This window comes from Bubalus bubalis, chromosome 5, assembly GCF_019923935.1.
Source record: "Bubalus bubalis isolate 160015118507 breed Murrah chromosome 5, NDDB_SH_1, whole genome shotgun sequence".
NCBI classification, from domain to species: domain Eukaryota; kingdom Metazoa; phylum Chordata; class Mammalia; order Artiodactyla; family Bovidae; genus Bubalus; species Bubalus bubalis.
In genome coordinates, this window is record NC_059161.1 from 7,433,767 (window position 1) to 7,459,708 (window position 25,942).

The window sequence follows — 25,942 nt, forward strand, 5'->3', positions numbered from 1 at the left end:
AGACAGTACCAGGAAGGGAAACGCTCAGGGGGCCCCAAGCCATGGATTGAGATCTTGCCCCTTTGGAGACCACAGCCAAGACCTGCCCAGGAGCTGGGATGCTTTCCTGAGCTGCTGGGGTTGGAGCCTGGGACCTCAGGTAACTGAGAAGGAGGAGGCTTCTGCATCCAGGTTGGGGACCTCCGACTCTGGGGTGGGGCGGAAGACGCTGTCTGCCAGCTTCCCTGGGCTGAAGGGGGAGACACTGTCCACTCCAGTGGTTTGAGTGTTGGATGTGGGGAACCAGAGAAGTGTCCCGTGTTGGTCTCTGGAGGCCCAGCTCCCAGTGTCCTCTGCTCCATCCATTGGATGAGACGAGCCGGGAGTCAGACGCCTGAGGATGCAGGCTCCCAGGAATGAGCCGTACACTTGACAGCTCCCTTCCCCGCAGGGACCCCGTAGCACCCAGCTGCCTTCCCAGCGGCGTGGGTGCAGGCCCTTCGCTCCACTCCTAGCTCGTGCTGAGAGCTCTGGACTAGGAAGGTCTGACCATTCATTCATGCAGGAGGCCACTCATCACACACGCAGCCGGGAAGTAGAAGCCAAGACTGGGGAGGGCAGCAACAAAGCACTGTCCGGTGAGGGCTTGCCCTGACCTCCCCAGTGGCACCGAGGACAGCGCCCCCGGGCCAGTACCACCTCTTCCCAGAGCTCCAGCTGAGGCCTGTCAAGCTGCCAAGGGCTGCCTGGGCAGTGGCCCAGTGACCTCTCTTTGAACCACACGGGGAGCAGTTCCTTTTTCTCCCACAGCCCATCTCTGTCAGTCAGCCGTCCACATGGCTGCTTGTGTTTAGAGCAAATCGGAATAGTTGAGACCTCCCGGAAAGCTGGGATGATTCTACCCAGCTGTGCCACACCAAATCCCCCTGCTGTGAGAGCCTGGGGTCCGGGAGGGTCGCCTCCTTCCCTGAGGAGCCTTTTCTACTGCCACCCCCAGCTTGGGCAACAGGTGTCAACGTCTGCCCCACAGGAAGTAAAGCAGGGCAGCCACATGTTTCAACGAACCGGTGCAGACAAAGCCCGTACACTTATCTCCCCTCCACAGCCCTCTGCTCTTCACAGCTGGAGGAGGCAGGAGTGTTCTCCCCGGTTTCCTCTACGAAGCCTGAGGGATAACCGGGAACCACACAGGGAGGGGATCTAGCGCCCCACCTTTTAAAGGTGGGAGGCAGGCAGGCGGCACACCGGTTCTTCACTCACCCTCCTTTGCCTTTCTGCCGGGCCTAACTGAGATGGTGGCTGTTTCTAGACCACAAGGCAGCCCTTTCTCCCTGCAGCCCACACCCAGAAGTCAGATCAACAGGCCTAACTGAGATGGTGGCTGTTTCTAGACCACAAGGCAGCCCTTTCTCCCTGTAGCCCACACCCAGAAGTCAGATCAACAGAGCAACAGTGAATATGGTCTCAACCCGGGACCAGCATCCCTTCCGTGGGGTAAACAGTACCCCTCAAAGAGGAAGGGGGCGGGAGGGATTGGAGGACTGGGTATTCTGGGTCCTGGAGTGCTAGGTTAGCTTGGAACCTCTGTCTTATAGCACTGAGTCTTCAATATCCAAGATCAAGAGGACGGGAATAATAATAATGTTATTATTAAAAGCTAACATTTATTGTGTGTTACGTCCCTGATGCTTAGCATGCATTTTCTCTTTAAGCCTCATAACTTTAGGAGGCAGGTTCCCACTTTACAAATGAGGAGACAGAGACACAAAGACAATCAATAGCTTTTCAAAAGCACACGGGAGGTCGGGAGCAGGGCCAGGAGTCCACACAGTCTGAGCCCATGGCCAGGGGTCCTCGTCTCCCCCATCTACGGCAGAATAACCAGGGCTGATGGCCTGGGACACCACGAGCATAGCTTCTGAACATGGAGTTTCCTACACATCCATTCGTAATTTAATAGGAATGGACCTCTCAGATCCTTTCCTAAGCTTTAAATGGAGAAAGTGGTAGGTGAGATGTGAAGGGGACCCTGCAGAGTAGGAGCAAGGAAGAAAGCCTAAAGAAACGGGAGAGACACCCAGGGACGGGACGAGTGGACGGGCACTGACAACTTCACAGTTCTGCCAGGGCTCAGCACTGCCTGAGACCAGAGGATGCCCCCTCCACGCCTGGAGAGTCAGGCACCGGAGAGCAGACAGGGCCTGACCACAGAAGACCCCCCTATTCAGGGTGTGAGCCTGCCCCACCCACCCATGACCCCCGAGAAGGAATGGCATGATCACAGAGAGACAGCAAGAATCCTGCAGAGAGTTCCAGACTGAGCTGGGAGGCGCAGGGATGTGCCAATGATAAGGGCAGAGAGGCTGCTACCTGTTGAGTCTGTCTGACCTATAAAAAGACCCAAGGGGCCAGAGCCGGCAAACGCCTGTGGGCTGAAGCTGAGAAACCCTTCTCTGACCTACGACGCAGGAACTAGGTTCCCAAGGCGGTGCGGAGTGAGGCTGTGGATGGACAGAAGTAGCAGTTGTTAAGGGGAAGTCCCTCTCCCTTCATGAGTCTCTGGGCTGACTCCAGGGACCAGTGGAGGCAGGGACCAGAATTTCCAGGGCTCAGAATCCAGCTCAGCCAAAGTGAAAGTCGCTCAGTTATGTCCAACTCTTTGTGACCTGATAGACTATGCAGTCCATGAAATTAATTCTTCAGGCCAGAATACTAGAGTGGGTAGACATTTCCTTCTCCAGGGGGATCTTCCCAAACCAGGGATCGAACCCAGGTCTCCCGCACTGCAGGTGGGTTCTTTACCAGCTGAGTCACCAGGGAAGCCCTAAGTCCGGCCCAATTTAGCCAAGCTCCCCAAGGGTTCTGGGAAAACAGACAAAGTTGCATAAGGTAGGTGAGGGAGAGTAGGAAAGAGAAAGCAGGGCACAGAGCAGGAAGAAGGGGCGAGGGCTGGGGGTGCTGTAAGCAAGCAGGTAAGGGCGTGTTCTGAAGGCACAGCAAGTGTGGCCTCTACACCAAGCCTGGTTCCCTGGGGACTTCTGGTTACTGAGTTTGTTTGTTTACTTTTGTTTCATTTTTGAAACACAGCCTTATTTAGGTATAACCCATGTGGTTGCAGAAGACACAATTTGGCTCCGGACTAAGGAAAGCAGACATGCCACCACACTTAGCCCTAACAGGGAGGGGATTCTAAAAAGCAAAGGAACCCTCTGCTCCAAGAGATACTGAGCAGAAAGCTCTGAAGTGGCTTTTGGCCAGTAATGGACAGGTGCTCAGCCAATACTGATTTGGGTTGATCTGAACCTGAGAGTCAGAGCTCCGTTTATTGGTCCAGGACTGGAATGTCAAGGGGCCGATGTCAGGATCCCATGCCCGGAGGCAATAGTGTGGGCCTTCCCTCCTAAACCACGCCCAGAGCCAGGCCCATGAGCCAGCTGCTTGAGGCTAAGCAGAGGGCAGTGGGTGCTGCTCACGGACTGGCTGCACTTGCAGGGTCTGGCTGTCTGTCCAGGCCTCGAGAAAAGTCACTCGCCTATTAGTACTTGAGTAACTAGGCCAAGAGAGCATAAAGATGCTGGCCTTCCTTTCAGATGGAGGAAGAGGGAGCCAATTTAACTGCTTCTCTAGAAGTTCCTGGAAAAGGCACACGTCCTCATCTGCCATCCAAAGGGCTATAGGCTTTTGGTGATTTTTATCAATTATTTCTCATGTTCCCCTAACTTGGAGGCAGGCTGAGATGTTCGGTCAAGGAAGAAGTGGCAGCCAGAGGAATCTCACCACTTTACAGAAGGGGAGGCACAGGCCAGAGAAGAGCAGAGATTAGTCGAGAGACTGGACCCAGAAGTCCTGAATCCCTGTGTGACATCATCCCCGCCTGTTTTCAACCCACATGTATGGGACACGGTGCTATTTCTGCCCCCTCATCTAGAGAGGTGGTCATTTTTCTGCCCATCTCCTGACCCCTCCCCTTTGCCTCCCTCTTGGCACTGGGCAGACCCAGGGCAGCTATTCCAGGAACTGGAAGCCAAGCAACAACAGGTGCTCGGGAGGTCATCATGATCGGCCCAGACCCCAGGCCTGCCCCTGGCTTGGCCCGGTGGGCTGAGAGCTACGAGGCTAAGAGCGAGCGCCGGCAGGAGACCCGTGAGAGCCGCCGCTGCCGCCCCAACGTGACCACTTGCCGCCTCGTGGGGAAGGCCCCGAGGACCCAGCAGAGGGAACAGCTCCGGAGAGCACGCCAGCAGCAGTTTTTCAGACGGAGGAACCTGGAGGTGGAGGAGAAAGGCGAGGCACAGAGCCCGCCGGCCAGGGAGCCAGGCCCCTCCAGGAGGGCAGGCCTGGCCACTGACCTCAAGGAGCCCTTGTCTTGGGCCAACAGGATCTCTTCCCCCAGACAGCAGGTGGGCCATGCTGAAGGACACACTGCCCTGGAGCGGGTGGGCTGCAGGAGCAAGGCAGGTGGGTGGGCTCAAGGTCACCGAAAACTGATTTAAATGAAGTCCCTCCTTCCTCAGTCATCACAGAGTCTCCCTTAGCCAGTTACTTGTTTTGATGTTTTTCTTCTTGTGTTTTTTTTTGGGGGGGGGCAGGGTAAGAGGGGGCTTGTTTACCTACTTTTTATTGTTGTTGTTTTGCATTTGCCTTTTAGGAAAGAGAAAACTAATTTCACAGCTAATTCCTAGTATCCATTCCAATTCAATCTATCCAGATATATCTTCTACAGCATTCATTCATCATCGTTCAACAAACATTCACTGAATGCTTATTGTGGGCCAGGGACACAAGCCAGTTCTTAATGTCCCGCTTGACTCTCTCTCTCTCACACACACACACACACACACACACACACACACGTTTCTTGTCTCCATTCTCCTATAAGGCGGCTGCATCACCCATCTTCTCTCGGGCAATCCCAATTCTACTAACTTCACTCACCTAAGGCCACGTCTGGTCCAGGAAACCTTAGCTGCCCTAGCTTCTTCAGGCCACCTCTGCTCCCTGTGGTCCTTATGAGGCTATAAATCCTCGAAGATTGTATAACTCTTAGAGGGCCCATCAGTCTGGCCTGGGAAGGAGCAGTGTTGACAAAAAAAACTAGGGTATGTTGAAATGAGCTCAGCCAGCAAACCATCTGTGTCTTCCTATCCATGCTGTGAGCACGTGGACAGCAGGGACGGGTCCTCTAACGTCCCTGGAGGTGCCTGATATTGTCCCGTCCCCAGAGTAGGCGTTCTATCAGGCTTTCTTAGCCAGTGCATCTGTTATCCAACACAGGAGGTGCTGTTCAGAAAAAGGATCCTTGAGTCCAACTGTAAAAGAAAACCAGCGGTGTACTTTCTAAGGCAAGAAGGTTTCTGAATGCTTTCATGGAAAAAAAAAATAATTTTAAGGAGAAGAAAACACACACACACACACACACACACACACACACACACACAGTTGCCTAAAGAACTCCTCCTGAACCTGTCAGTTCTGTAAGGTTTATTGAGATTTAATCTGCATGATTAGCTGCCATAGGCATTCCTTAGCCTTTTTGTGTTACATTACAAACATAGAATTTCTTAGATTTTAGTTTTAGTTTGTAAGAAGAAAATATTTGCAGACTAATTGTGACGACTGCTGCCCATTCCTCCCTTTGCTGGCCTACTTTCTCTCAGCGACTCTTAGCCATCTTCCAGCTGGCGCTGAGAGGAAGGCGGTCCCCTTCCCTGAGAGGAAGGCAGTCCCCTCTAGAATATGGAAGGCACCCTGGCGACCATCTACTCCAAACTCATCGCTACACAGACAGGAGCCTGAGACCAAGGGAAGGCAGGACCCGACCCCGGTCCCCCTCACTCCCTCCTCAGACCAGTTCTCTTTCCACAGCACCATGATGGGGGCTTTGTAAGGGGCTGGGATCATGGTTTTGAGAGAAAGTAACAGGAGACCTGGTAAAGAATCTGCCTGCAATGAGGGAGACCTGGGTTCAATCCCTGGGTTGGGAAGAACCACTGGAGGAGGACATGGCTACCCACTCCAGTATTCTTGCCTGGAGAATCCCATGGACTGAGGAGTTCATGGAGTCTCAGAGTCAGACACGACCAAGTGACTAAGCCTTTATGCTTTTAACTGGAGACCAGCCCCGCTCCCCATCTGCCTGGCCCGAGGAAGAGCTGATCCCACCAGCCAGGACCAGTGAGGGCAGGAGCAGGGGGAAGCTTGGGACTGTGAAGGCTAGAATGGATTCCTTTGGTGTTTTGGACCCGAAACTTAATCACTGGCTCACCTTTCTGCAGTCAGCCAGAGAACCCTGTTCTAAGACGCTCTATCTAGGCTCGCAGCAACACCCTCCTCCCCACTTGCTTTCCAGGTGTCAGGGACCAGTTCCGAGGTCTTTGCAACCCAACACCATCCTCCTTCAGGCGCCTGGAGGGATCCAGCTGGCCACCGCCCAACCCAGGCTGGTGGCCTTCCACCACAGGCCTCTTCCATCAAGAAGGCACCCAAACACCACCGTGGTAAGAGCCTCCCGCCCTCACTGGGGCCTGCAGACAGCTGGGCCCAGCTGTCTCAGCTCGCTGGCAATGGAGAGTCCCTACACCTCCCCACTTCCCTCACTGCCTCTCCCAGGCCTCCTGAATCATCTTATCCCCTCCCTCTCAGGCACTCAGACAAAGGCAGGAGAAACACCGTCAACAATCAAGAATGATGCCAGTCAGCAAACCAAGTGAGTACCTTTCATGTTCCTGGCCCCAGGTCCCCCACAGCCCATCCATTCCTCTCTTCTAAGCTTTCACTTGAATACCCTCCCCCAGAATTTTGTGGAGTGGAACACAAGGAACTTCCACATCCACCTTAATTAAGAAAAAGGAGGGCCTTCCCCACCCTATTGGCTCTCCAGAAGAGATAAGAGAAGGAATCTATGCCCTGCCTCCTGACGAGCCTGTTTCTTTAATCCACTGCCGTTTTTGTTTTTCTTCTCTTCCAGTTATGGAGTTGCAGTTCTAGATAAGGTAAGAAAATCCTCATGGTGGAGGTGCAGAATCACGTGGCATCTAATCTTCTCCAAGCTCTGGAATTCATTGGTAAACTCAGCTGGGATGGATGGGGCATCTTCTCCCTGGATGAGCACAGACAAGGAAGCCTGGAGGGACCCTGAGTCCAGGAAGAAAGTTCACTTAGCACAAGCCAATCCTGGCTCAGATTCCATGTTCTAGGATTTCGGGGAAGCCACAATCTTCTTAAACACCCTTTTTCTTTCTCGCTAGGAAATCATCCAGCTTTCTGAGTACCTCAAAGTAAGTAGCATGAACTCTCCCCTTAGCTCCTCCATCTGTCTGCTCACGTCTCCTCCAGGTCAATTTTAACCCACTTGCATTTTGCCCCTCAGGAAGCCCTACAAAGGGAGCTGATTCTAAAACAGAAAATGGTGATTCTCCAAGACCTGCTGTCTACCTTGATTCAGGCCTCTGACAGCACTTGGAAGGTAAGGGAAACCTTTGTTTGAACAAAGCTCAGGGGCTTCTATATGTGCCCATCTTGTTCTTCTTTCCGTACCATTGCAGCAAGAAAAGGAGCTTTCTCACTACGGAAGAGGCCGAAGGTAGGGTTAGACATCCAACATGTCACAGTAGATATATGGGAGAGCTTGGCTGAATCCAGGGTCGTCAGCTGAGGACCATGTTGCCACTCACCCAGGGAAGACCCAGAATCAAAAAAAGGCCCTCCTTTTTTTAATTTGTTGGAAGAAACAAAAGAAGGTCTCAATACAGCTCCTGTTACTGACTGTGGTAAATATCAACTGTTTTTGTATGGAATTCATATCAATATTAACTGTCAGCCACCATGCACCTACTTCTCGCCCCAGACATGCATGGGAAAGCAGGAAGGGACCTAGCGATTATCTAGTCTAATTTTCTCATCTTGCCCATGAGGAAACTCTCAGGGAAGTCAGGTAACTTGCTAAAGTCACAGTGCTAGTCAGAGGCAGAACTGGAACTAAATTCAGACCTCCTGATTTTAGTTCATTCATTCAACAAATATTCACAGACCATGTTCCCTGCACTGAGCACTAGAAATAATGAGATTAACCAGACAGGGTTCCTGCTTTTAGAAAGCTTGTGGTTTTCTCAGGGAGACAAGATGCCTAAACAGTGAAGAGATATGAGAAATACAAGAGGTGCTTTCAGGATATAGTAGAATGCAAGGGGAGAACCAGGGAAGTATTTATAGTTATATTTCAAGGCGTTGACTATCCATATCGTATTTTCCAGGCAAATGTGACAACGAGAACTATATTCTGGTCAGGGGACACAGCACAGGCAAAGAACCAGAGGCATGATATAGTCTCCAGCTTTTTATTATCAGGACCCCTTTATACTCTTTAAAAAATTATTAACATCCAGGGGCTTCCCTGGTGGTCCACTGGTTAAGACTCTGGACTTCCAGTGAAACAGGGTACAGTTTCAAAGCCTGGTTGGGGAGCTAAGACCCCACATGCAGCATTACTATTAAAAAATAATATTAAAATCCAAAGAATTTTTATATTTACCATTTAGAAGTGAAAACAGGAATTTTAAAATATGCACTAAGTTTAAAATAACAGTAGACAGATTACATGGGAACTTACATTATAGACTGTTTGAAAAATATTTTTAAATAGTGAGAGAAGTGGCCCTGCTTTACACTTATGCAAATATTTTTAATGTCTGAAAAGAAGACAGCTAGATTCCCACATTTGCATCTGCATTCAATCTGTTGTTAATACATTGTTTTGGTAAAATACATGACGAAAATCTAACCTTACACAGAAATACAGTTGGAAAAGGGAAGACCTTGCAGATCCTGGATTCCAGGGGGTCCTTGGACTCCACACTGAAATTCCTAGACTGCACTGTTCACGCAGTTTAATGCCACCAGAGCAGAAAGACACAGGTGCACAGGCAGAACACACAGCCTCGCAGGCCTCTGTGAGCATCTGACCGTCCACGCAGATGGCTGTGCTTGGAAAGCCAGCCCACCCGGGACAGGAAGGCGTGGGGCAAAACTGCGAAGCCCGCAGTGATGTCAGAGACCTCCAAGGCTCAGCCAGCCCTCTTCCCGTCGGTCATTGTACCTGGATTTGGGTGTCTGTATTCAGGGCTCCTGCTGCTTAAGGAAGTGGTTTTCATAGCAGAGTAGTTCCCTGAGACAGACAGCTGTGCATGCCAGGTGCTTTCCGGGGCTGAACTAAACTGAGACTGTCTCATTCGTTTATTCAACAGACGTCTGATAAGTCCCGACTATGTGCTGGGTTGGGTGCGGCAGGCACAGAAGGCAGTAGATTTCCCACAGGAGCCAGGAAGAGAAAGACAAGTCATAAATAAACCTAACTGCTGCGTGCTCAACCTGTAACAGCGCTTTCTACAAAGGGACCCCCCCCCTCCCCCAGACAGAAGAGAAGGGAGCGATTCTTCTGCCTGTGGCGGAACAGGATAGGCTTCAGAGGCAAGGGACCACTTTAGTTGCGTCTAGGAGGAGTTTATCGCGACAGAGTGAGTCGCTCAGTCATGTCCGACCCTGCGATCCTGTGGACTACACAGTCCATGGAATTGTCAAGGCTACAATACTGGAGTGGGAAGCCGTTCCCTTCTCCAAGGGATCTTCCCAACCCAGAGATCAAACCCAGGTCTCCTGCATTGCAGGCCGATTCTTTACCGGCTGAGCCACGAGGGAAGCCCAACAAAGACAGAAGCAGGAATGATGAAGGGGAAGAGAAAGTAGAAAGGATAAGGGTGCTTACGATAAAGCAATCTAAATGACAACAGGCCTGGGAGTAACAGAGCGTGGGGCAGGGCCGAGTGTGACGGAAATGAAGGGATTGTGTCAGAGGAGCTTCAAAGAGAAGACCTCAGAGAGGTCTCTAGTATTATGGCTCTTAAATATTTTCTGCTGAATAGGGTATGTCGAACTTAAATAGTCATGGATTCCCTTTTAAAGGACGTGTGTGTGTGTGTGTGTGTGTGTGTGTGTGTGTGTGTCATGAGAATGCACAACACCCCAGCAGAAACACTGCTGCAGGCAGTAAGCAGGGTAGCAATGGGAGGTGCTTGCCTCAGGTCTGAAGTTCCACACTTAGCAATGTCCGCCCCATCCTGAGAAGGAGCTTGTCCAGTAGCTGTGGAGTTGTGCTCGCTTAGCAGCATATGTACCAGGGACTTCCCCTGCAGGTCCGGTGGTTAAGACTTTGTGCTGCTAAGGCAGGGGGGCGAGGGTTCGATCCCTGGTCAGGAAAGCAAGACCCCACATGGCCAATAAATAAATAACACAGCCACGGAACTGAGTTGAAAGAGATGGATCAGCTCTGCATTTTAAACGGTTCTCTGACAACAGTGAGCACTCGGGCTCCGAGTGGGTGCAGGGGTGGGGAAAGCTCTCCTAATATCCCAGGTAGGATACAACCAGAGCTTGGGGGCAGGGAGGATTTACTGAGAGACATTTCCCAGGCAGTTTCTGCTCCACTCCACACTCCAACAGCAGGGGAGGGCGCAGGGCTTCCTCAGGGGCTGTGGTTTACTCCCTTCCTCCTTCCTCCCCAACTAATACTCACTCTTCTTGTCTTCTTCCTCCCCACTAACCCTCAGCTTCCTGTTTTTAAGAAAAATCATCTCAGATTTTCAGTTAACTGCTCTTGCTTGCCCCCAAACAATTCACCCCCCTTCTTCAACAGAAGGAAAGTCTCAGACTGCAGTACTGGGGAAAAGTAACAAGAAGAGTGTGGCCAGAACAGGGTCTCTGACATTCAGCTACGTTCAGGCCTTCGTTTCCATTTGGCCTCCCTAATTTAAACACCCAGCTTCACAGGCAGCTCCCTGCAAACTCGGTTAGAACACCAGGGACCAGCTCCCTCTAGTGCCTCCGGCCTCCAAGCTGACGCTGGGTCTTTTGGATGTGACAGGCCCTGGGGCACTGCAGAGACTCCTGAGCTGGGTCCAAGCTTCAAAGCAGAAACAGTTCGGGCGGTAGAGAAAGCGAGTCCACAGTATTGGGCAATACAGGCCCGAGCAGGGCACACCTGGGTTTTTAGTTCTGCAAAGTGAAACTGAGATCTTCAGATGACAGTGCAGCGGGGGATTGGCCCTAAGCAACCTCTGCTAGAACACAGAGACGAGAAGTGGGCTGGTGCTTCTGCGGTGAGGTGGTGGTATTTCTGGAGAGCAGGTCAGAGGCGGGGGAAGCCAAGCAGCAGCAGCAGGAGCTGAAGCCCTCAGACCGGCACCAGGTGTGTATGGCCTCCACCTCATTCCCTTTTACACCCGGGGCTACTCTGCTCTCTGAAACTCAGGTTCCTGGGATGCAAAGCCCACAGCTGGCCTGTAAAAAGGGCTTTTTCCCCCGTACTGTTACCACTGGGCTTCATACAGGGAGACCTAGGGCTCAGACCAGGAAATTGCACACCCCATTTGCAACAACTTGGCTGCAACTTTCCTGCCTGACTTGGGGAGTCGAGGAAGGCAGAACTGCGGGCCAGAGATGTGTTCAAACCTCAGACTTGGGTGGCCCTTCATCCCCACCGAAGGAGCTAGCCTGAATTGTCTTCTATTACAACATGAATGGAAAAGTAATCTGGGGTGCGGCTAACATACAAAAACAGCTGGAAGAGGCAAAAATATTGGATTGTAACCATACTAAGGAAGGAGAAAGGAGCTACCCAGAAAGAGTAGGAGCCTGGGGGAAATGTAAGAATACCACCACGGACTTGTTTTCTTCCCAAACTATTGCAAGATAAACCTTCAAGCTCAGTGGGTTTGATTGCATTCTGCATAGTAAGAGTTTGTTGCTCAGTCACTCAGTTGTGTCTGACTCTTTGCGATCTCATGGACTGCAGCACACCAGGCTTCCCTGTCCTTCACTGTCTCTCAGAGTTTGCACAAACTCATGTCCACTGTGTAGAGGAAAACAGAGTCTGATGACCTGAAGTGCGGAGGAGGAGCTGGGGTGCCGGGTGGAGGGAGTCGATTTCAGGACCCTCGGATTAACAATGAACAGGCCACTGAGGGGAGTAACTTTTCCCAGTCCCTCCAAAGCCAGGAACAGTGGAAGTCTTTGTCCATCTCTTTTATTGGTCCCAAAGCCCTGTGGTTTATTGTAGATGCCAAATCCCTGACTCTCAGCTCTCACACGAGACATTACGAAAAACATTAATAGCAGAAGGTAGTTTGAAAAATTATTTTTGGCAAAGCCTTCTTGCTTTTGCAAGACCCAGCTGAGGAATACAGGAAGCAAAAAGTGTAGGGGGGGCACCCCTTGGCTCCCTGAGTTAGAGGAATCAGCCAAAAGATCAAAACAAGAGCTGTGAGATACCACTTCCTGCCTCCCCCAGGTGCCCTGAAACTCACTGAGGAGACAGACCACAGAACAGTCTCCTCTGGCCATTACAGACCAAAAACGGTACAAGAGTTGGAAATGGCCAAGCCGCACGACTGAGGGGCCTTGGCGACTCAGGCCTGAGGAGAAATGCAATTTCTAGACCTCACAAGTGTCCCACCGGGCCTGGCTGGAACAGCCCAGGGAAAGGCTATGAAAACCAGTTACCACTAACGAGACCCACGGCCTTTTCTCTGGGAAACTGGCATCCATGGCATGCCCCCTCCTCCCTCCCACATCTCCACACACACACACACACACTCACACACACACTCACACACACACTCACACACACACACACACACACACACACACACACACAAAACCTTAAATCATACTCAGGGCTGGAAAAACAAAATCCCTACCTGGGAAAAAGGGAGCCCTCTACAGGTGGGGAAATGAACAAAGCAACAAGGAAGCTGTTAGCTGCTCAGCAGAAATGCTGAAAACCAGCAACAGATAACGGGCCCTCCTGCCTGCCTTTCCCCACGCTTGCCCTTGAGATCAGCATCCCTCTTGGTGTATCCCAAATGCCACCAGATCATCCAGCTCGTCAACAAATAAAACGTGGCTTTCTTGGAATTCCTCTCACCATCACAACCACACACGCGTACAAAACCTGCCTTAACACCCTTTCTCCCTTTCTTGCTTTCTTAAAAGAATTTCTCATCTTCAGGGGGATGTGGGTGTGTGTGTGTGTGTGTGTGCGTGTGTGCGTGTGGCCAGGAGAGGACAGTATTCACTAGCTAGGGCAAGTGAATATCACAGACTGGGTGCTTCACCAACAAGAATGTGTTTTTCCACAGTTCTGGAGGCTGCAAGCGTTAGATTAAGCTGTCGACAGGGCAGATTTCTTCCGAGGCCTCCCCTTGGCCTGCAGATGGCCATTTTCCTCTCCGTGTCCTCACATAGCCTTCCCTCTATGCATGCCGATGTTCAAATCGCCTCTTTTTATGAGGACACCAGTCATACTGGATACGGGCCCACCCTAATGACCTCATTTTAACTGAATTACCTCTTTAAGGACCTTGTCTGCAAATACCGTCACCTTCTGAGGTACTGGGGGTTAGGATGTCAACATATGAATGCTGGGGGGTGGTGGACAGAGGTGCACAGTTCAGACCATGTCGGGGGTAAGGGAGGGAAGGCATGTCCCCCCCGGGAGGAGAGACCCCTTTAGTCTTACTGGCCTTTAGGAGTAAAGGACGATGCACTAGACTGAGAGGAGGTGAGGAGTAGAAGTGCCTAGACAGACCGGGGAGAGGTGAAGAGGGAAGAAAAGGGGAGCTTAGAAGCTTTCCTTCAAACGGGCCCCTGCAATGATACCCTCAGCCATGTGATAGAAAACCTTGAGGTACACAGGTGACTTTGGGGAGCAGTCTGATCCTTCCTTCACCTATTCCAGGGAAAGAGGAAAAGATGCTCTTCTTTCCAAACATCCCTTGCCATCTTTCCCGCTCCCCACCTCCTAAAGGAGCCCAGTTCCACAAAGACTGTTTATTATAGGCAGTAGGCTGGGAATACACAGCAAAAGTCTCTGCATGCTATATTTTGGCCCAAACTCACTAACTCATTCCTTTTGTTCCAGGGCCAGCTTAATGAAGACAAATTGAAGGGCAAACTGAGATCCTTAGAAAACCAACTGTACGCCTGTACCCAGGTAAGCATTCCGGAGGACGCCTCTAGCCCAGGAGTCTGAAATTAAGGGAGACAGTGCTTGAACCTCAAGCCTAGTCTAGAAACATCACCTGCTAGAGATTAATGCACGCATCCTATTCACCCAGCTCTGGCCTTTACCATTTTCACTTTGGTCTGCAATTCACTCTCTCTATCCTCCTCTCCCTTTCTCCCGCTGTCCTTCCCTTTGCACCCTGGGAAAGGAAGCCCAGCACCAGCGCTTTGCCAGCTCCAGGGAAACCTTGAGAATACCTGGAAAAGTAGGGAGAGGCCCTTGGTAAAGATTCAGCTTATCTGGGTAGCACTCCACAGGCCCTAATTTTAGAAGAGATGAATTAGATATTACAGTGAAGTCTCGCAAAATGATTTTCATCCCATGGGCAACTTCTATCTAGCAATAATCCCTGGGAGCAAGTAAAAGACTGTGACTCCTGGCTTTCTGTGGCATTGTTATCCACCTCCAGTAATCTCTTGATTGCCCTGCTCTTGGATTATATGAGATAGAAAAAAAAAATCCATTTTCACACTGAATAAATGATAGATTTCTGACAAGTAGGGAGATAAGTTAAGAGAATGAGGTGGACTAACTAGACTGCTCCCACTTGATGTTTGGAAAATAAGGTGGCCATGTAGTTAGAATTTTTCAGGGGAACAGTTTATCTAGTCTATAGGTTTGCTGATTCACTGCTTTCCTTTTTGCAGCATGACCTACTTTGTCAGACTCTTAACTAAAAAAATGCCAAACAAGCTTGTAAGAAACTGACATACAATTCAGGATGCCAGTCTACTCATTTTCAATGGGGAATAAAGCTGGCCAGTGACCAGCATGGTTAAGTCCAATAACCTGGACATAGGATCTCAATCAATAACTCCTGTATCTGGCTTCTAATGACAATTCCAAGAAAAGACCCACTCAATATTTAAATCCAAATTTTCAGATGATTCCAAAGCTAAATGGAAATGATTTCATAACGAACTCTAAATTTGCATTATCTAGACTATCTCTTACTCAGTTGGGTAACCCAGAATCAACAGTAAAAGCTTCTGGCTTTCCCGAAATCACAGGGCATAAAAATGAAAAGCATGGGAAGGGCAAGTGAATTTGCAAAGCTGCTCTGGTGTCTTTTTGATCTTGAAGCCAGGAGAAATTTAAAAAATACTAGGGTATTAATTTTTAAAACTTGAGATTACTGAAGATTGTTCAGATCACTGAGGCTATAAAAACAATTTTATTTTTTAAAAAATGCTCCCTGCCTCAAAGGAGTTTACAATCCCTTAAAGGAGGTAAATAATTCAATGGGTTAGAAATATAGATACTATGTGAACACCAATAAAACTACCTAATCCATAAAGAGTTGGGGGATAGACCTGGTTAGCCAAATTTATCAGAATTTTTATGATTCTTGGGCTGAATCTTGCATATGCAGAAGTTAACCAGGTGGAAAGGGTGGGTCAGGATACTCTAAGTAGAAGCTTCACGGGCAAAAGCAGAGGCTGAGAAGCACAGTGCTTAGGGGACCTACAAGCAGTTCAGCTTGGTTGGAGCAGCATGGAATGAAGTCTAGGCTTATAAGTAAGCCATGCCATGCCAAGGAGTTTGAACTTCAACATCAGAACACTGGAAACCAATGAGAGATTGAAGCAGGTTGTGATATGATCAGATAGAAGTTGTAGAAAGAAACCTCTAGCTGCAGGACTGAAAAGAGTTTGAAGGGAGGCAAGACTTGAAGATAGGGAGACTATATAACCCATATAATAGTATTACTAGAGTCTGAACTAAGGAGGTGGCAGTCGACAGAGGATACAGGCACGAGCTGTTAGAGAGGCTGACTTGACAAAGCTTGAAAACCAACTGATTGCTTGGAGAAGGTGAGTGAGAAATCAAGGATGACTCCCTGCTTTCGGGTTTGGGAGACTGGGTAGATGATGCTGCTGCTCACCAAGACAGGAGCAGGTTTGGAAAGATGATTTCCTCTGGGAAACGTTGGATGTCAAGTGCCTGTGGAAGGCCCCGGGGAGAATGCTCAGCATGCCCGGGGCAGTTTATCATCCCCACTCACTTCTCACGTCACCTGAAGGACTCTCCCTGCCAGCCTCCAGCCTGGAAGGCAGTCCACTAGATTACTGACATCTCTGCCTTTTGGGCAAGGACCAATTCTTTTCACTTCTGCATCCCTGCTCAGGGCTTGGAACACATTAGCTCCATGTGTCTTTGTTGAATTGCATCCAATTTACAGAAATACTCCCCTTGGGGAATGAAAAAGGTGCTATTAGAGATGGAAGACCAGAAAAACAGCTATGAGCAGAAGGCCAAGGAATCACTGCAGAAGGTGCTGGAGGAGAAAATGAGTGCAGAACAGCAACTGCAGAGCACACAGGTGTGGGAATGCTCCGTGATCCTTGGGGCTGGGAGCCCTGGGGCGGTCGGGCCGCAAGGGAGCCAGTGGCATGACTCCCTGGAACCCCTGACGCATCTCCCTCTCTTCTGGTCTCCCTCAGCGGTCCCTGGCTCTAGCTGAGCAGAAGTGTGAAGAGTGGAAGAGCCAGTATGAGGCTCTGAAGGAGGACTGGAGGACCCTGGGCACTCAGCACAGAGAGCTGGAGAGCCAGCTCCATGTGCTTCAGTCCAAACTGCAGGTACTAGGCCCTGGGGGCAGGGAGGTGAGGAGGGAAGGCAGGATTTAGGGGAGGGAGGTGTCGATAGCAGTGACAAGAGAAGATCCTGCTCAGCTGGGGGCCCCAAATCTGGGTTTAGCGAGGACGTCTACTCTGCTCATGCAAATAACCTAAGCGTTCATTGGAATGACAGCATCCAAATGCAAAGGGCTGGACTGGAAAAACCCACTCTCTGCACCCCATCCCAGGAAGGCATCCAGTTCAGAAATGCCTACTGTTGGCACAGAACAAAAGTCACCAGTTTACTTACAGGTTGAGTATCAACTCACACATCTTGCCAATGTGTTTTTTAAGCCATTATAGTGGATTCTGGGCATCCTCAAGGGTTTCACCATTTCCGATCTGTGTTACCTTGGAGAAGTTAACTAACCACCTAAGCCTCGGTTTCCTCATCTGTAAAATGAGGATAATAATAGTACTCTATCACAGGACTGTTGTGAGGATTAAGTGAGGTAATCCATGCAAAGCACTCAGCACAATGCCTTGCACATATAAGCCCTCAATAAACATTAGCTGTTGTTTTTCATTAATTTTACTTAGTTGGATTGGAATTCTGAGGACCCACCTTTACTGAAGCAGGGATCTAGGCAACCTATTTGGCAAGAGACAACAAGCGAATCATCTTATCACAGGAGAGAAACTCGCTGGCCACTGCCTTCACTGTTCTCTCCCTCAAATCACCTACCAGGAAACTCTCACCAAGTCCCTTTCCTTTTCAATCTTAATTCTTTGTGAAAAATGCACCTACTCCCTCCGCCTTGAAAAAATCGATAGCATGAGAATGAGAAGTAAAGACAAAGTGAAGTCGTCTAGAAAAGCCATGATTCGGTATTACTGAGTGTGGGCATTTATCCAAAGGAATCCATTGTGAATTTCAAAAATCTAATCCCTTATTTGTTGTTAAGCATGAGGAATAGAGCAAACTGAAGAATTTTTAAACTTTTCGTATTTTTTCCACTTTCCTCAGACTCCCTCTGTCTCTGTTACTCTACAATTTCCTACAGTTTTCTTCTTCCTTGGGATCTGCCCACCACCTCCACCCTAGCTAGCGCTGACCTGCCTGTCTGCCCCTCCCCCTCCCACCAGGGAGCAGACAGCAGAGACTCACAGATGAACCAGGCCCTACGACTTCTGGAGAGCGAGCACCAAGAGCTGCAGGCCAGGATTGAATGCCTGCAGGAGGACAGAGACCTGTGCAGCTCGGACACCCAGCACCTACAAGGTACCCATCCCCCTGGAGGCTTAGGAGGCCTCTGGGAGCCCAGAGAAAGGGGGCTTGGGTGGAAAGGGGTCAGTCTTCCATTTGTTTGTTTGGTTGACCTGGCGATTTAATTTTACTCTGAGAAAAAGGCAGGGCTGTTTTAATCATCCAAGACCAAGACAGAAAGGATCCAGCCTATCCGTCTAAGCCAGAGCACAGTTACTCCCATAGCAGTCACATGCCAAGACCGCATTCCTAATTTAAAGGGAAAGGTCAGCAGAAACACCAAGCATAGAGGTTTCCCAGCCACGGCCCCTGTCAGCTGAGAGGGGACCAAATTATACACACATGCTGCTGTGCTGTGCTCAGTTACTCATTCGTGTCCCACTCTCTGCGACCCCATGGACTGTAGCCCACCAGGCTCCTCTGTCCATGGGATTCTCCAGGCAAGAATACTGCAGCAGGGGAGGTGGGGAGGGGGAAAGAATACTGGAGCAGGTTGCTGTTTCCTACAACAGCAACCGATATTGTTCCGGACAATACTAGGAATGTTCCTGACCCAGAGATCGAGTTGGCATCTCTTCTATCTCCTGCACTGGCAGGCAGATTCTCTACCAATGAGCCACTTGGAAAACCCTATATACACATACAAGCCTTAACTCAGCCCACTGTCGATCCAGATGAAATCCAAGGCAGTAGGGTTCTGGTTTACCTCTTCAGAACTGGGACAAGCAGAAGAAAAAGCAACTTCCACTTGACACTGGTCAGAGGCCATGGGCTAGACAGCATCTGTTACTAATTTCCAGCCTCAGGGGTGAGCTCTTTAAGTCTTAGGTTCTTCTATTTTGGTTTGTTTTATTTCATTGTCAGATCAACTAAAGAGGTCAGAGGAGGAGAAACTCGCTCTGGTGACCAAAGTACAGCAGCTGCAGAGTAAGTCCCTTCCCAGATTCTGAAAGTAGCACAGGTGGCTTTTTGGCATTCTTGGGGCCCCTGCCCCACAAAAGGCATCCAGAGGAGCGATGGGAAGCCCAGTCCTTGGCAGATCCTCTGCCTCCACTTGTTCAGACCCTCCTCTTGGGCAGTGAGGTCACTGACAGCTCTTCACAAGTTCCACATTAGCCTCTGGCTTTTTCGTTTGTTTCTACTTTTCTCCTCCATGCCCACAACCACCACCTGCATTTCCCCGAGAACTGCATATTTCACAAAGTGTCTTCTAAGGTAGTACTTATTTTATATATTCTAATTTATTATGCACGTTTGTCACACAGACCTCTGTCACTAGGAATGGTTCAGAAAATAAGCTCAGTCTACTTCCCAATTACATGTCAAGGCCAAAGAGGAAAAGGGGTGTTTCCAAAGAAAAGCTGGCAATTTCTGAAAAGCTCGAGAACCTGAAACAGTGCACAGCTCTCCTGGTTGCCTCCCACCTTAACCTCTGACACCCTGACAGAGAAGTTTCATGCAGAGAGCAATGAGTATAAAAGCCAGGCAGCCTCAGGGATCAGGGAGAAAGAACACCAGCAAAAGCTGGGCTCCCACACAGTTGGGGCTGAATGGGCAAGTCACTTCCAAATCATGCCTTTATTTATTCAGCACTTATTTACTGAACCCTACCAAATGCCAGGCACCAAGATACACACTGAGGATACGGTAATGAACAGAACTGGCATGGTTTCCTCCCTAATGAAGCTTACATTACAGACACTATAGTGAAGTATGGAGTTTCTATGAACAAATACGTGTCAGGTATTAACAACTGCTACAGAGGAAAAATACAGCAGGTCAAAGAGAAAACAGTTGCTATTTCACACAGGATCAACTGGGAATGTCCTTCTTCTAGGGTAACATTTACGCAGAAATTTAAAGGTACACGGTAGGAAGAGATATAAGGAGGGTGTGTTTGTAACAAAGCACCACAAGCTGGGTGACTTAAAGAACAGACATTGGTCTTCTCATAGCTCTAGAGGCTGGAAGTCTCAAATCAAGGTGGCGGGCAGGGTTGGCTCCTTCTGAGGGCTCTGGGGGAGGGATTCATTCTAGACTGCTTTCCTTGGCTTGGAGAAGGAAATGGCCTTCTTCTCCGTCCAAGATGGAAATTGCCATCTTCTCCATCTCTTCACACATCTTCCATCCATCCACGTCTGTCCAAATTTTCCCTTCTTGTAAGGATACTGCTGCTGCTGCTGCTAAGTCGCTTCAGTCATGTCCGACTCTGTGTGACCCCATAGATGGCAGCCCACCAGGCTCTGCCATCCCTGGGATTCTCCAGGCAAGAACACTGGAGTGGGTTGCCATTTCCTTCACACTAGTCAATATTAAAATAGGACTCTAATGTCCTATTTTAACTTGATTACCTCTGCAAAGAACCTATCTCCAAATAGGGTCACATGCTGAAGTACTGGAAATCAGGGTTTCAACATATGAATTTGGGATGGGGGGGAGTGACAGAATTCAACCAACTACAGATGGGAACATAATAATTAAGGTCTCAGCAAAGTTCTGAAAAGATACTCTTTGCAGTAAATGCGCTAGCACAGACAAGTTCCTTGTGTTTTCCAACAGGTCTGCTTCAGAATCAATCCTTACAGCTTCAAAAACAGGAGAAACTCTTAACAAAGAAAGGTCAGCAAATTTCTTTGCACAAAATCTAAGATATTGCTCTTTCCTTGCCCTCCTAGAGGCAGAGGGATGGACTACATGACCCTGTGTCGGGGACTCTTAGGTCAGGGAGCTAAAGGAGCACTTTAAGGACTCATCATTGGCTCTGAGAACACTTTAGCTAGTTAACCTCCTATCCTGAGAGGTATATAAACTATCTAAAGGATTTCTACTTCCTCTGAAAACATATGTCTGTATTGAACATTTCAATAAATTGATTTTGAACTCAGGATTTTATGTCAATTTTTATCCTTGACTTTCCAAACCAGATCCAGCTCCCCAGGTAGAAACTATGTCACATACAACAGTCACCTCACTCTCAGCCCTCAAGTCTGCTGCCCCAGCTTCCTGAGAACTCACCACACATCTGAAGGGGGCGAAAGCGCCTCCCTTGCTCCCTGCACGTGGCCATGTTTTCTCATAACGATCACTGGGAAACACATAAAGCAGGGATTACTGTGCCCACATAGGATGGGTAAGAAAATGAAGGTAAATGAAGGTAGCTGGTCGTACAAATTAAGGCTACAGCTATGACAGCAATCCAGAATTTCTGACTCCCAGTCCAGGGCTCTCTTCACCAAGATGCAGACTGCCAAGGGGCTGAACAACCAGCTTTAACTTCATGAAGATGAATTCTAGGTTATGATTGCCATTCTCACCATTTTGAAACAAGAACAGAAGGAAAATGGAGTTATACTGAAGAATCCAGGAAACCCACTAGACTAAAAGATGTGACCTGCAACCAAAGAAGCTAAATAAGCATTTTCTAAAACCATCTGGCATTCAGCAGGACTAACGATAGAGAAAAGATACCAACCTTGCCCTCGAGGGGCTCCAATTCCAGCTCTCTGTCCAGGCTGAGCAGGTCCCAATGAGAGTTCTTTAAAAATCAGAGAACGGCCAGCCATGCAGTGTGGCCAGCGACAGGCTCCTCCTTTTCCCTCTCCCCCCAAACGGTTCTCTCGGTGTCAGGACCCTTCCTCAGAGGTGTGGGCCTCACTGTCATTGAGAATCTGGCTGCTTTTTTAGATCAGGCTTTGCCTGTGAGGAGCCCAAAGCCCTCCCATAACGAAGTGGAGCCTGAGGGTCCAGGGAAGGAGCAAGACTTGGATTTCAGAGACGAACTCCAGAAGAAAACTCTGCAGCTCCTGGCCAAGGAAAAGGAGGTGAGGTGGTGACCTCAGAACAGGAGGGACTCACCCTCCAGTGACAGGGAACCTGCTGGAAGTCAGTCAGACAGCAGGCATTTCAGAGCTGAAGTCGTGATTAGATGCCTGTAGGTATTCCTTTACCTGTATAAAAACATCTTCGCTTTCAGCTTGTCAATCTTTTCCTTCTTTATACCAATCTTTATTCAAGGTTTTACTAAAGAGTTACTTTTCAGAAAGTCAACCTAAACTCCAACACATTTAATAAATACATTAACTCCTCAAACTCTGTTGTACAATGAGTATCTTAAAACTTTACACAGGGTCTTTTACATAACAAAACTCTTCCTACCTACATACTTACAAAATACATATGTCCGGAAGTATTCACATGCAACTCGCTCCCCCAAAGAGGCTTGCACTAAGATCCCTTCCAGGTCATCTGTGCTGTAGAACTTCCCTTTTGTGTGTCCCTATTTACAAAGCACTTGCACATAACAACTATCACACAAAAGCACTTACACGTATAGTACAAAATATAATATGCATTAAATATGACATATATAATATGCATTACACTTAATGTAAAATATGCATTTAAATGAACACATTATGGATAAGCTAGGCGAGACTGTCGAAAGGCAAACTGAAAGCTCTGACAAAGGCCGGGAAGGGAGGATGGCGGTAAGAATGACCGTGAATGACAGGGGAGCTTACGCAGGGCCTTCTCCCCGACCTGGGCTCTGTCCAGAACTGTGTGATGACCTTGGTGGTGTTCTCCCCCACAGTGCGGAGAACTGCATTCGGAACTAGACAACCTCAGCGACGAGTACCTCTCCTGCCTGCGTAAGCTGCAGCACTGTCGAGAAGAGCTCAGTCAGAGCCAACAGCCGCCCCCCAGAGTAAGAGTCCGACCTCCCACAGAGCCCCAGATGATGGCGGGATGCTTCCTCCCTCCCCCAAGTCTTGCCCGTAAAATTGCCCAGCCCCTGCCAACATCTAGCCAGCCCGCTCCGCTCAGCTTGGTTTACACTGTACTGACAGTATAACAACCATGAAAAGAAACACTGGCTCATGCCTCCAAGCCTAATTTTCATGGAACTCTTGAGCCTGAAGGGAAAAACTCAGTACTGGCTAAAGTATGAAAGGGGGTACTTTCAGTCTATTTTGAGCACAGTGGCGAGAACAGAGTGAAGAAAGCAAGAGGAGTATAAACAGAGAATAATACAATTTTGCTCAGTTGTTTTCCGCTTTTGATTTCTATCGGTTTTTGAGTGCCTGGCCCCTGCTGGCTGTGGCCTGCTGGCCCACTGACCTTTGGTAAAGTGACTGTACCCCAAGAGAGTGGCAAAGTGGCAGAGACGGGGATACAGAGAGCCTCCTCTCCTCCACCAGCCCGAGGTTTCCTACTGGGCTCAAAGGGGCAGGAGGAAGATTAGTTTTGCCTGTGTCTTCTCTGACCAACCCACGGCCTCTTTCTCTTTTGTCCCCCTCCCTCCTCACAGAGGCCCCGTGGCCGATGGCTCCTGATGCTGATGGCACTGGCTGCTCTAGCGGTGGCAGTGATGCTGGCCAATAAGGACAGCCTGATGCTCTGGTGACTGCTGCCCTGGGTGGAAATCAGAAACAAGAAATTCAAAAAAAAAAAAACTCAGGTTTGGGTACTTTAAGGTCTGGGTTTTCCCAACACAACTAAGATTTACGACTATTTTTTAACCTGCTGTAAAAATAAACAAATAAATTTCACCTGATGGTCTGTCCCGAAGAACTCTGTTTATTCCTGAAGCATCCCGGTCTACTCTCCCTAGTCCAGTTCAGCACAGAAATGATAAATGGATTACAGTATTCTTCCCAAGTGTCCTCGAGATACTCGCAATTGACACTTGAAATGATTCCCAGTTGCCATCCCTGACCTACAGCTGATCATTTACCAAGCACCTTCCACACGGGAAAAGTTAAAGTCAGAGGGCCACAACCGGCAGTGTGACTATCTCAGAGGAGATGCTGAGGTCAGCAAAATCATTTTGAGTCCTACATCGGGTTCTAAGGTCCTTCTCCCAAGTATTTAGAATGTCCCTCAAGGACAGGAACAGGCTCTCTGGCACACTAAAGGAATACAGCAAGACTGGTGGTTGACAGCATAGCCATGAGATCCGGGCAGTGAACACTCGTAGTGGAGTCTGGGCTAAACAGTTGTCCTCTCCTTGGTTCTCGTGAAAAGTATAGGGGACAGGATAGCCCAGGAGGATCCCAAACACAGTACAGAGATTCCAGGCTGAGGAACACAGCCTGCTGCAGGAGACTGTCAGAGATTGGTCCCTCTGCAGCCCCTGCAAATGTGTGATGATCTCCACCACGAGGGCCTTCAAGTCCTGAAGCTGGTCCAGGGAGCAGACGGCAGGGTAAGGTTGAGAGCCAGAAACATCCACAAAGGCTATACTACCAAGCAGCACCTGCTCCAAATGCCGACACACATACTCAGGATGGACAATCAGGCTGTTCTCTGCAATCTCGAGGACGTGAAGCCCCTGGGTCGGGAAGCCCAGGCCCCGCAGCTTCTCCAGGTAACTCTGGATTTCGGGTGCCCCTGCAGAGCTGCAATCGTACAGCAGAGCTGGCTTCAGTCCCCTGGCCACAGCCAGCACCTCTCCAGCGAGATGAAGGCAGACAGCTCTGGGAGGGCCCCGTCGCTTTCCCATGCCCAGGGTCTGCTGAGCAGCCGCCACCAGCAACTGAGGACTTGGTGTTGACATGAGATCTGGTAGCGACAGTAAGCAGGGCCTTCTTAACTGGCCACAGTTCCCTCCCCTGAGCTGCTTCTCTAACCTCCAGGCACTTGAAGAAGGGCCTAAAAACAAAGCAGAGGATTATTAACACCAGCCAGTGACTCAGCCGAAGAAGGAAATGGCAACCCACTCCAGTGCTCTTGCCTGGAGAATACCAGGGGCGGCAGAGCCTGGTGGGCTGCCATCTATGGGGTCGCACAGAGTCGGACACGACCGAAACAACTTAGCAGCAGTAGCAGCAGTGACTCAGCAGGAAACCTGCCAACAGCTTTTCCTCAAGTCTTACAGCATCTTCCAGAGGTCATTTTCCCCTCTGCTTTGGAATGTTAACCCCGCCCAGACAAGACAGGGTCACCAATGCTACTTGATTTACTCGTTGACTTAAGTCTCCATCAGTCCCAAATTCCTGTGTCTTTCTGGCCTATGGTTAGATTTATATTGTAACTGGCGTCCATCCTAAGTTTGATCTGCTGTAATTTACTTCCTCTGCTTCAAACTTAAGGGAGCTTGGGGCAGAGAAGAGAGAAAGAGCAGATTTGAGAAAAATTCTGAGCATTTCACCCCAAACTGCCTTCTGAGTAAAGTTCTGGGTTTCAAAGGCATTCTCTTTCATTTCCAACTCCTCCTTCTCTTCCAGCCAAGAACAGCTGTAAGAAAACCAATCTAATTAAACTCACACACACTAGAATGTGGCCTACCAACCATTGGCTGCGTGCCTGCTCCGTCCGGTTCAACTCTTTTGACCCCATGGACTGTAGCCCGCCAGGTTCCTCTGTGCATGGGATTCTCCTAACAAGAATACAGGAGTGGGTTGCCCTGCCCTCCTCCAGGGGATCTTCTCCCCCCAGGGATCGAACCTGCGTCTCCTGCATTGGCAGCCAACTGGGAAGCCACCAAGCATCTCACCGAGACATAAAAGTAAACAAATGAAACCAGCTAGAATTGTAAAGAGGTTGTAATTTAACTTCTGACGGTCCCGCCTTCCCCTACTAATGGACATTTTCGGACTCCAGGACAATGGGCTCACCTCAAACCCCACGCCGTTTCGTGAACATAGCATCCTGACTTGTTATATGAGGCAGAGTTGTCTCACACATACTGATACCTACGTTCTCCTACTTCCGCTGCAGGCTCGCGGGCTCAGGAACTCCTTCCAGTTTCCTGCCCCTTGGCAGGAAGGCCATGAGGCCCGTGCCCTCAGCAGCAACAAAGCTGGAAATTCTTCTCAGCATGGGCAAGTCCTTCACTGCCTGGGGGGCCCGAGTCGGCGAAGTCGGCCTGTTGCGCATGCCCGACACAACCCCAGTTCCGCCCCCTTCTGTGACGTCACCCAGTCGGCTCCCGCGCCTCGCGTTAGAACCACCCATCCGGAAGCGTGGGCGCCTGAGACCCAGCCCTTTCCGTCCAGAGAGGCATTGGCCCCACCCGTC

At 49.5% G+C, this 25,942-nt stretch overlaps 2 protein-coding genes across 8 annotated transcripts; one reads left to right on the forward strand and one right to left on the reverse strand.

Annotated features, from left to right (window-relative positions):
• TRAF3IP3 (TRAF3 interacting protein 3) lies at positions 1-23,482 on the forward strand. 6 transcript variants are annotated; one of them, XM_006057011.3, is made up of 16 exons: positions 1-139; positions 3,974-4,379; positions 6,329-6,476; positions 6,622-6,685; positions 6,947-6,971; positions 7,227-7,256; positions 7,349-7,444; positions 13,952-14,023; positions 16,278-16,418; positions 16,540-16,677; positions 17,803-17,938; positions 18,788-18,850; positions 20,483-20,542; positions 21,608-21,744; positions 22,515-22,628; positions 23,232-23,482. In XM_006057011.3, the coding sequence occupies exons 2-16, from the start codon at positions 4,035-4,037 to the stop codon at positions 23,325-23,327; spliced, it is 1,665 nt and encodes a 554-aa protein (XP_006057073.1). In that variant the 5' UTR covers positions 1-139; positions 3,974-4,034; the 3' UTR covers positions 23,328-23,482. The 6 variants fall into 6 exon arrangements, 5 of the variants coding, with proteins under 5 accessions (XP_006057073.1, XP_044798590.1, XP_044798591.1 ...); XM_044942655.1 differs by lacking the exon at positions 20,483-20,542; XM_044942656.1 differs by lacking the exon at positions 18,788-18,850.
• On the reverse strand, positions 21,891-25,789 carry C5H1orf74 (chromosome 5 C1orf74 homolog). 2 transcript variants are annotated; one of them, XM_006057015.3, is made up of 2 exons: positions 25,540-25,789; positions 21,891-24,574 (listed from the first exon to the last, which is right to left on the reverse strand). In XM_006057015.3, exon 2 carries the CDS (start codon positions 24,477-24,479, stop codon positions 23,688-23,690), a length of 792 nt encoding a protein of 263 aa, XP_006057077.2. In that variant the 5' UTR covers positions 24,480-24,574; positions 25,540-25,789; the 3' UTR covers positions 21,891-23,687. The 2 variants fall into 2 exon arrangements, with proteins under 2 accessions (XP_006057077.2, XP_006057076.2); XM_006057014.3 differs by having other exon boundaries at positions 25,622-25,788.
• Positions 25,790-25,942: the final 153 nt, after the last annotated feature.

Bases quoted from the DNA above. Each gene is read 5' to 3' on its own strand.
- C5H1orf74 (XM_006057015.3), bottom strand. From the start codon at position 24,479: ATGTCAACACCAAGTCCTCAGTTGCTGGTGGCGGCTGCTCAGCAGACC.
- TRAF3IP3 (XM_006057011.3), top strand. From the start codon at position 4,035: ATGATCGGCCCAGACCCCAGGCCTGCCCCTGGCTTGGCCCGGTGGGCT. The intron at 6,477-6,621 runs GTAAGAGCCTCC...CCTCCCTCTCAG, and splicing joins GGCACCCAAACACCACCGTG to GCACTCAGACAAAGGCAGGA. The intron at 6,686-6,946 runs GTGAGTACCTTT...CTTCTCTTCCAG, and splicing joins GATGCCAGTCAGCAAACCAA to TTATGGAGTTGCAGTTCTAG.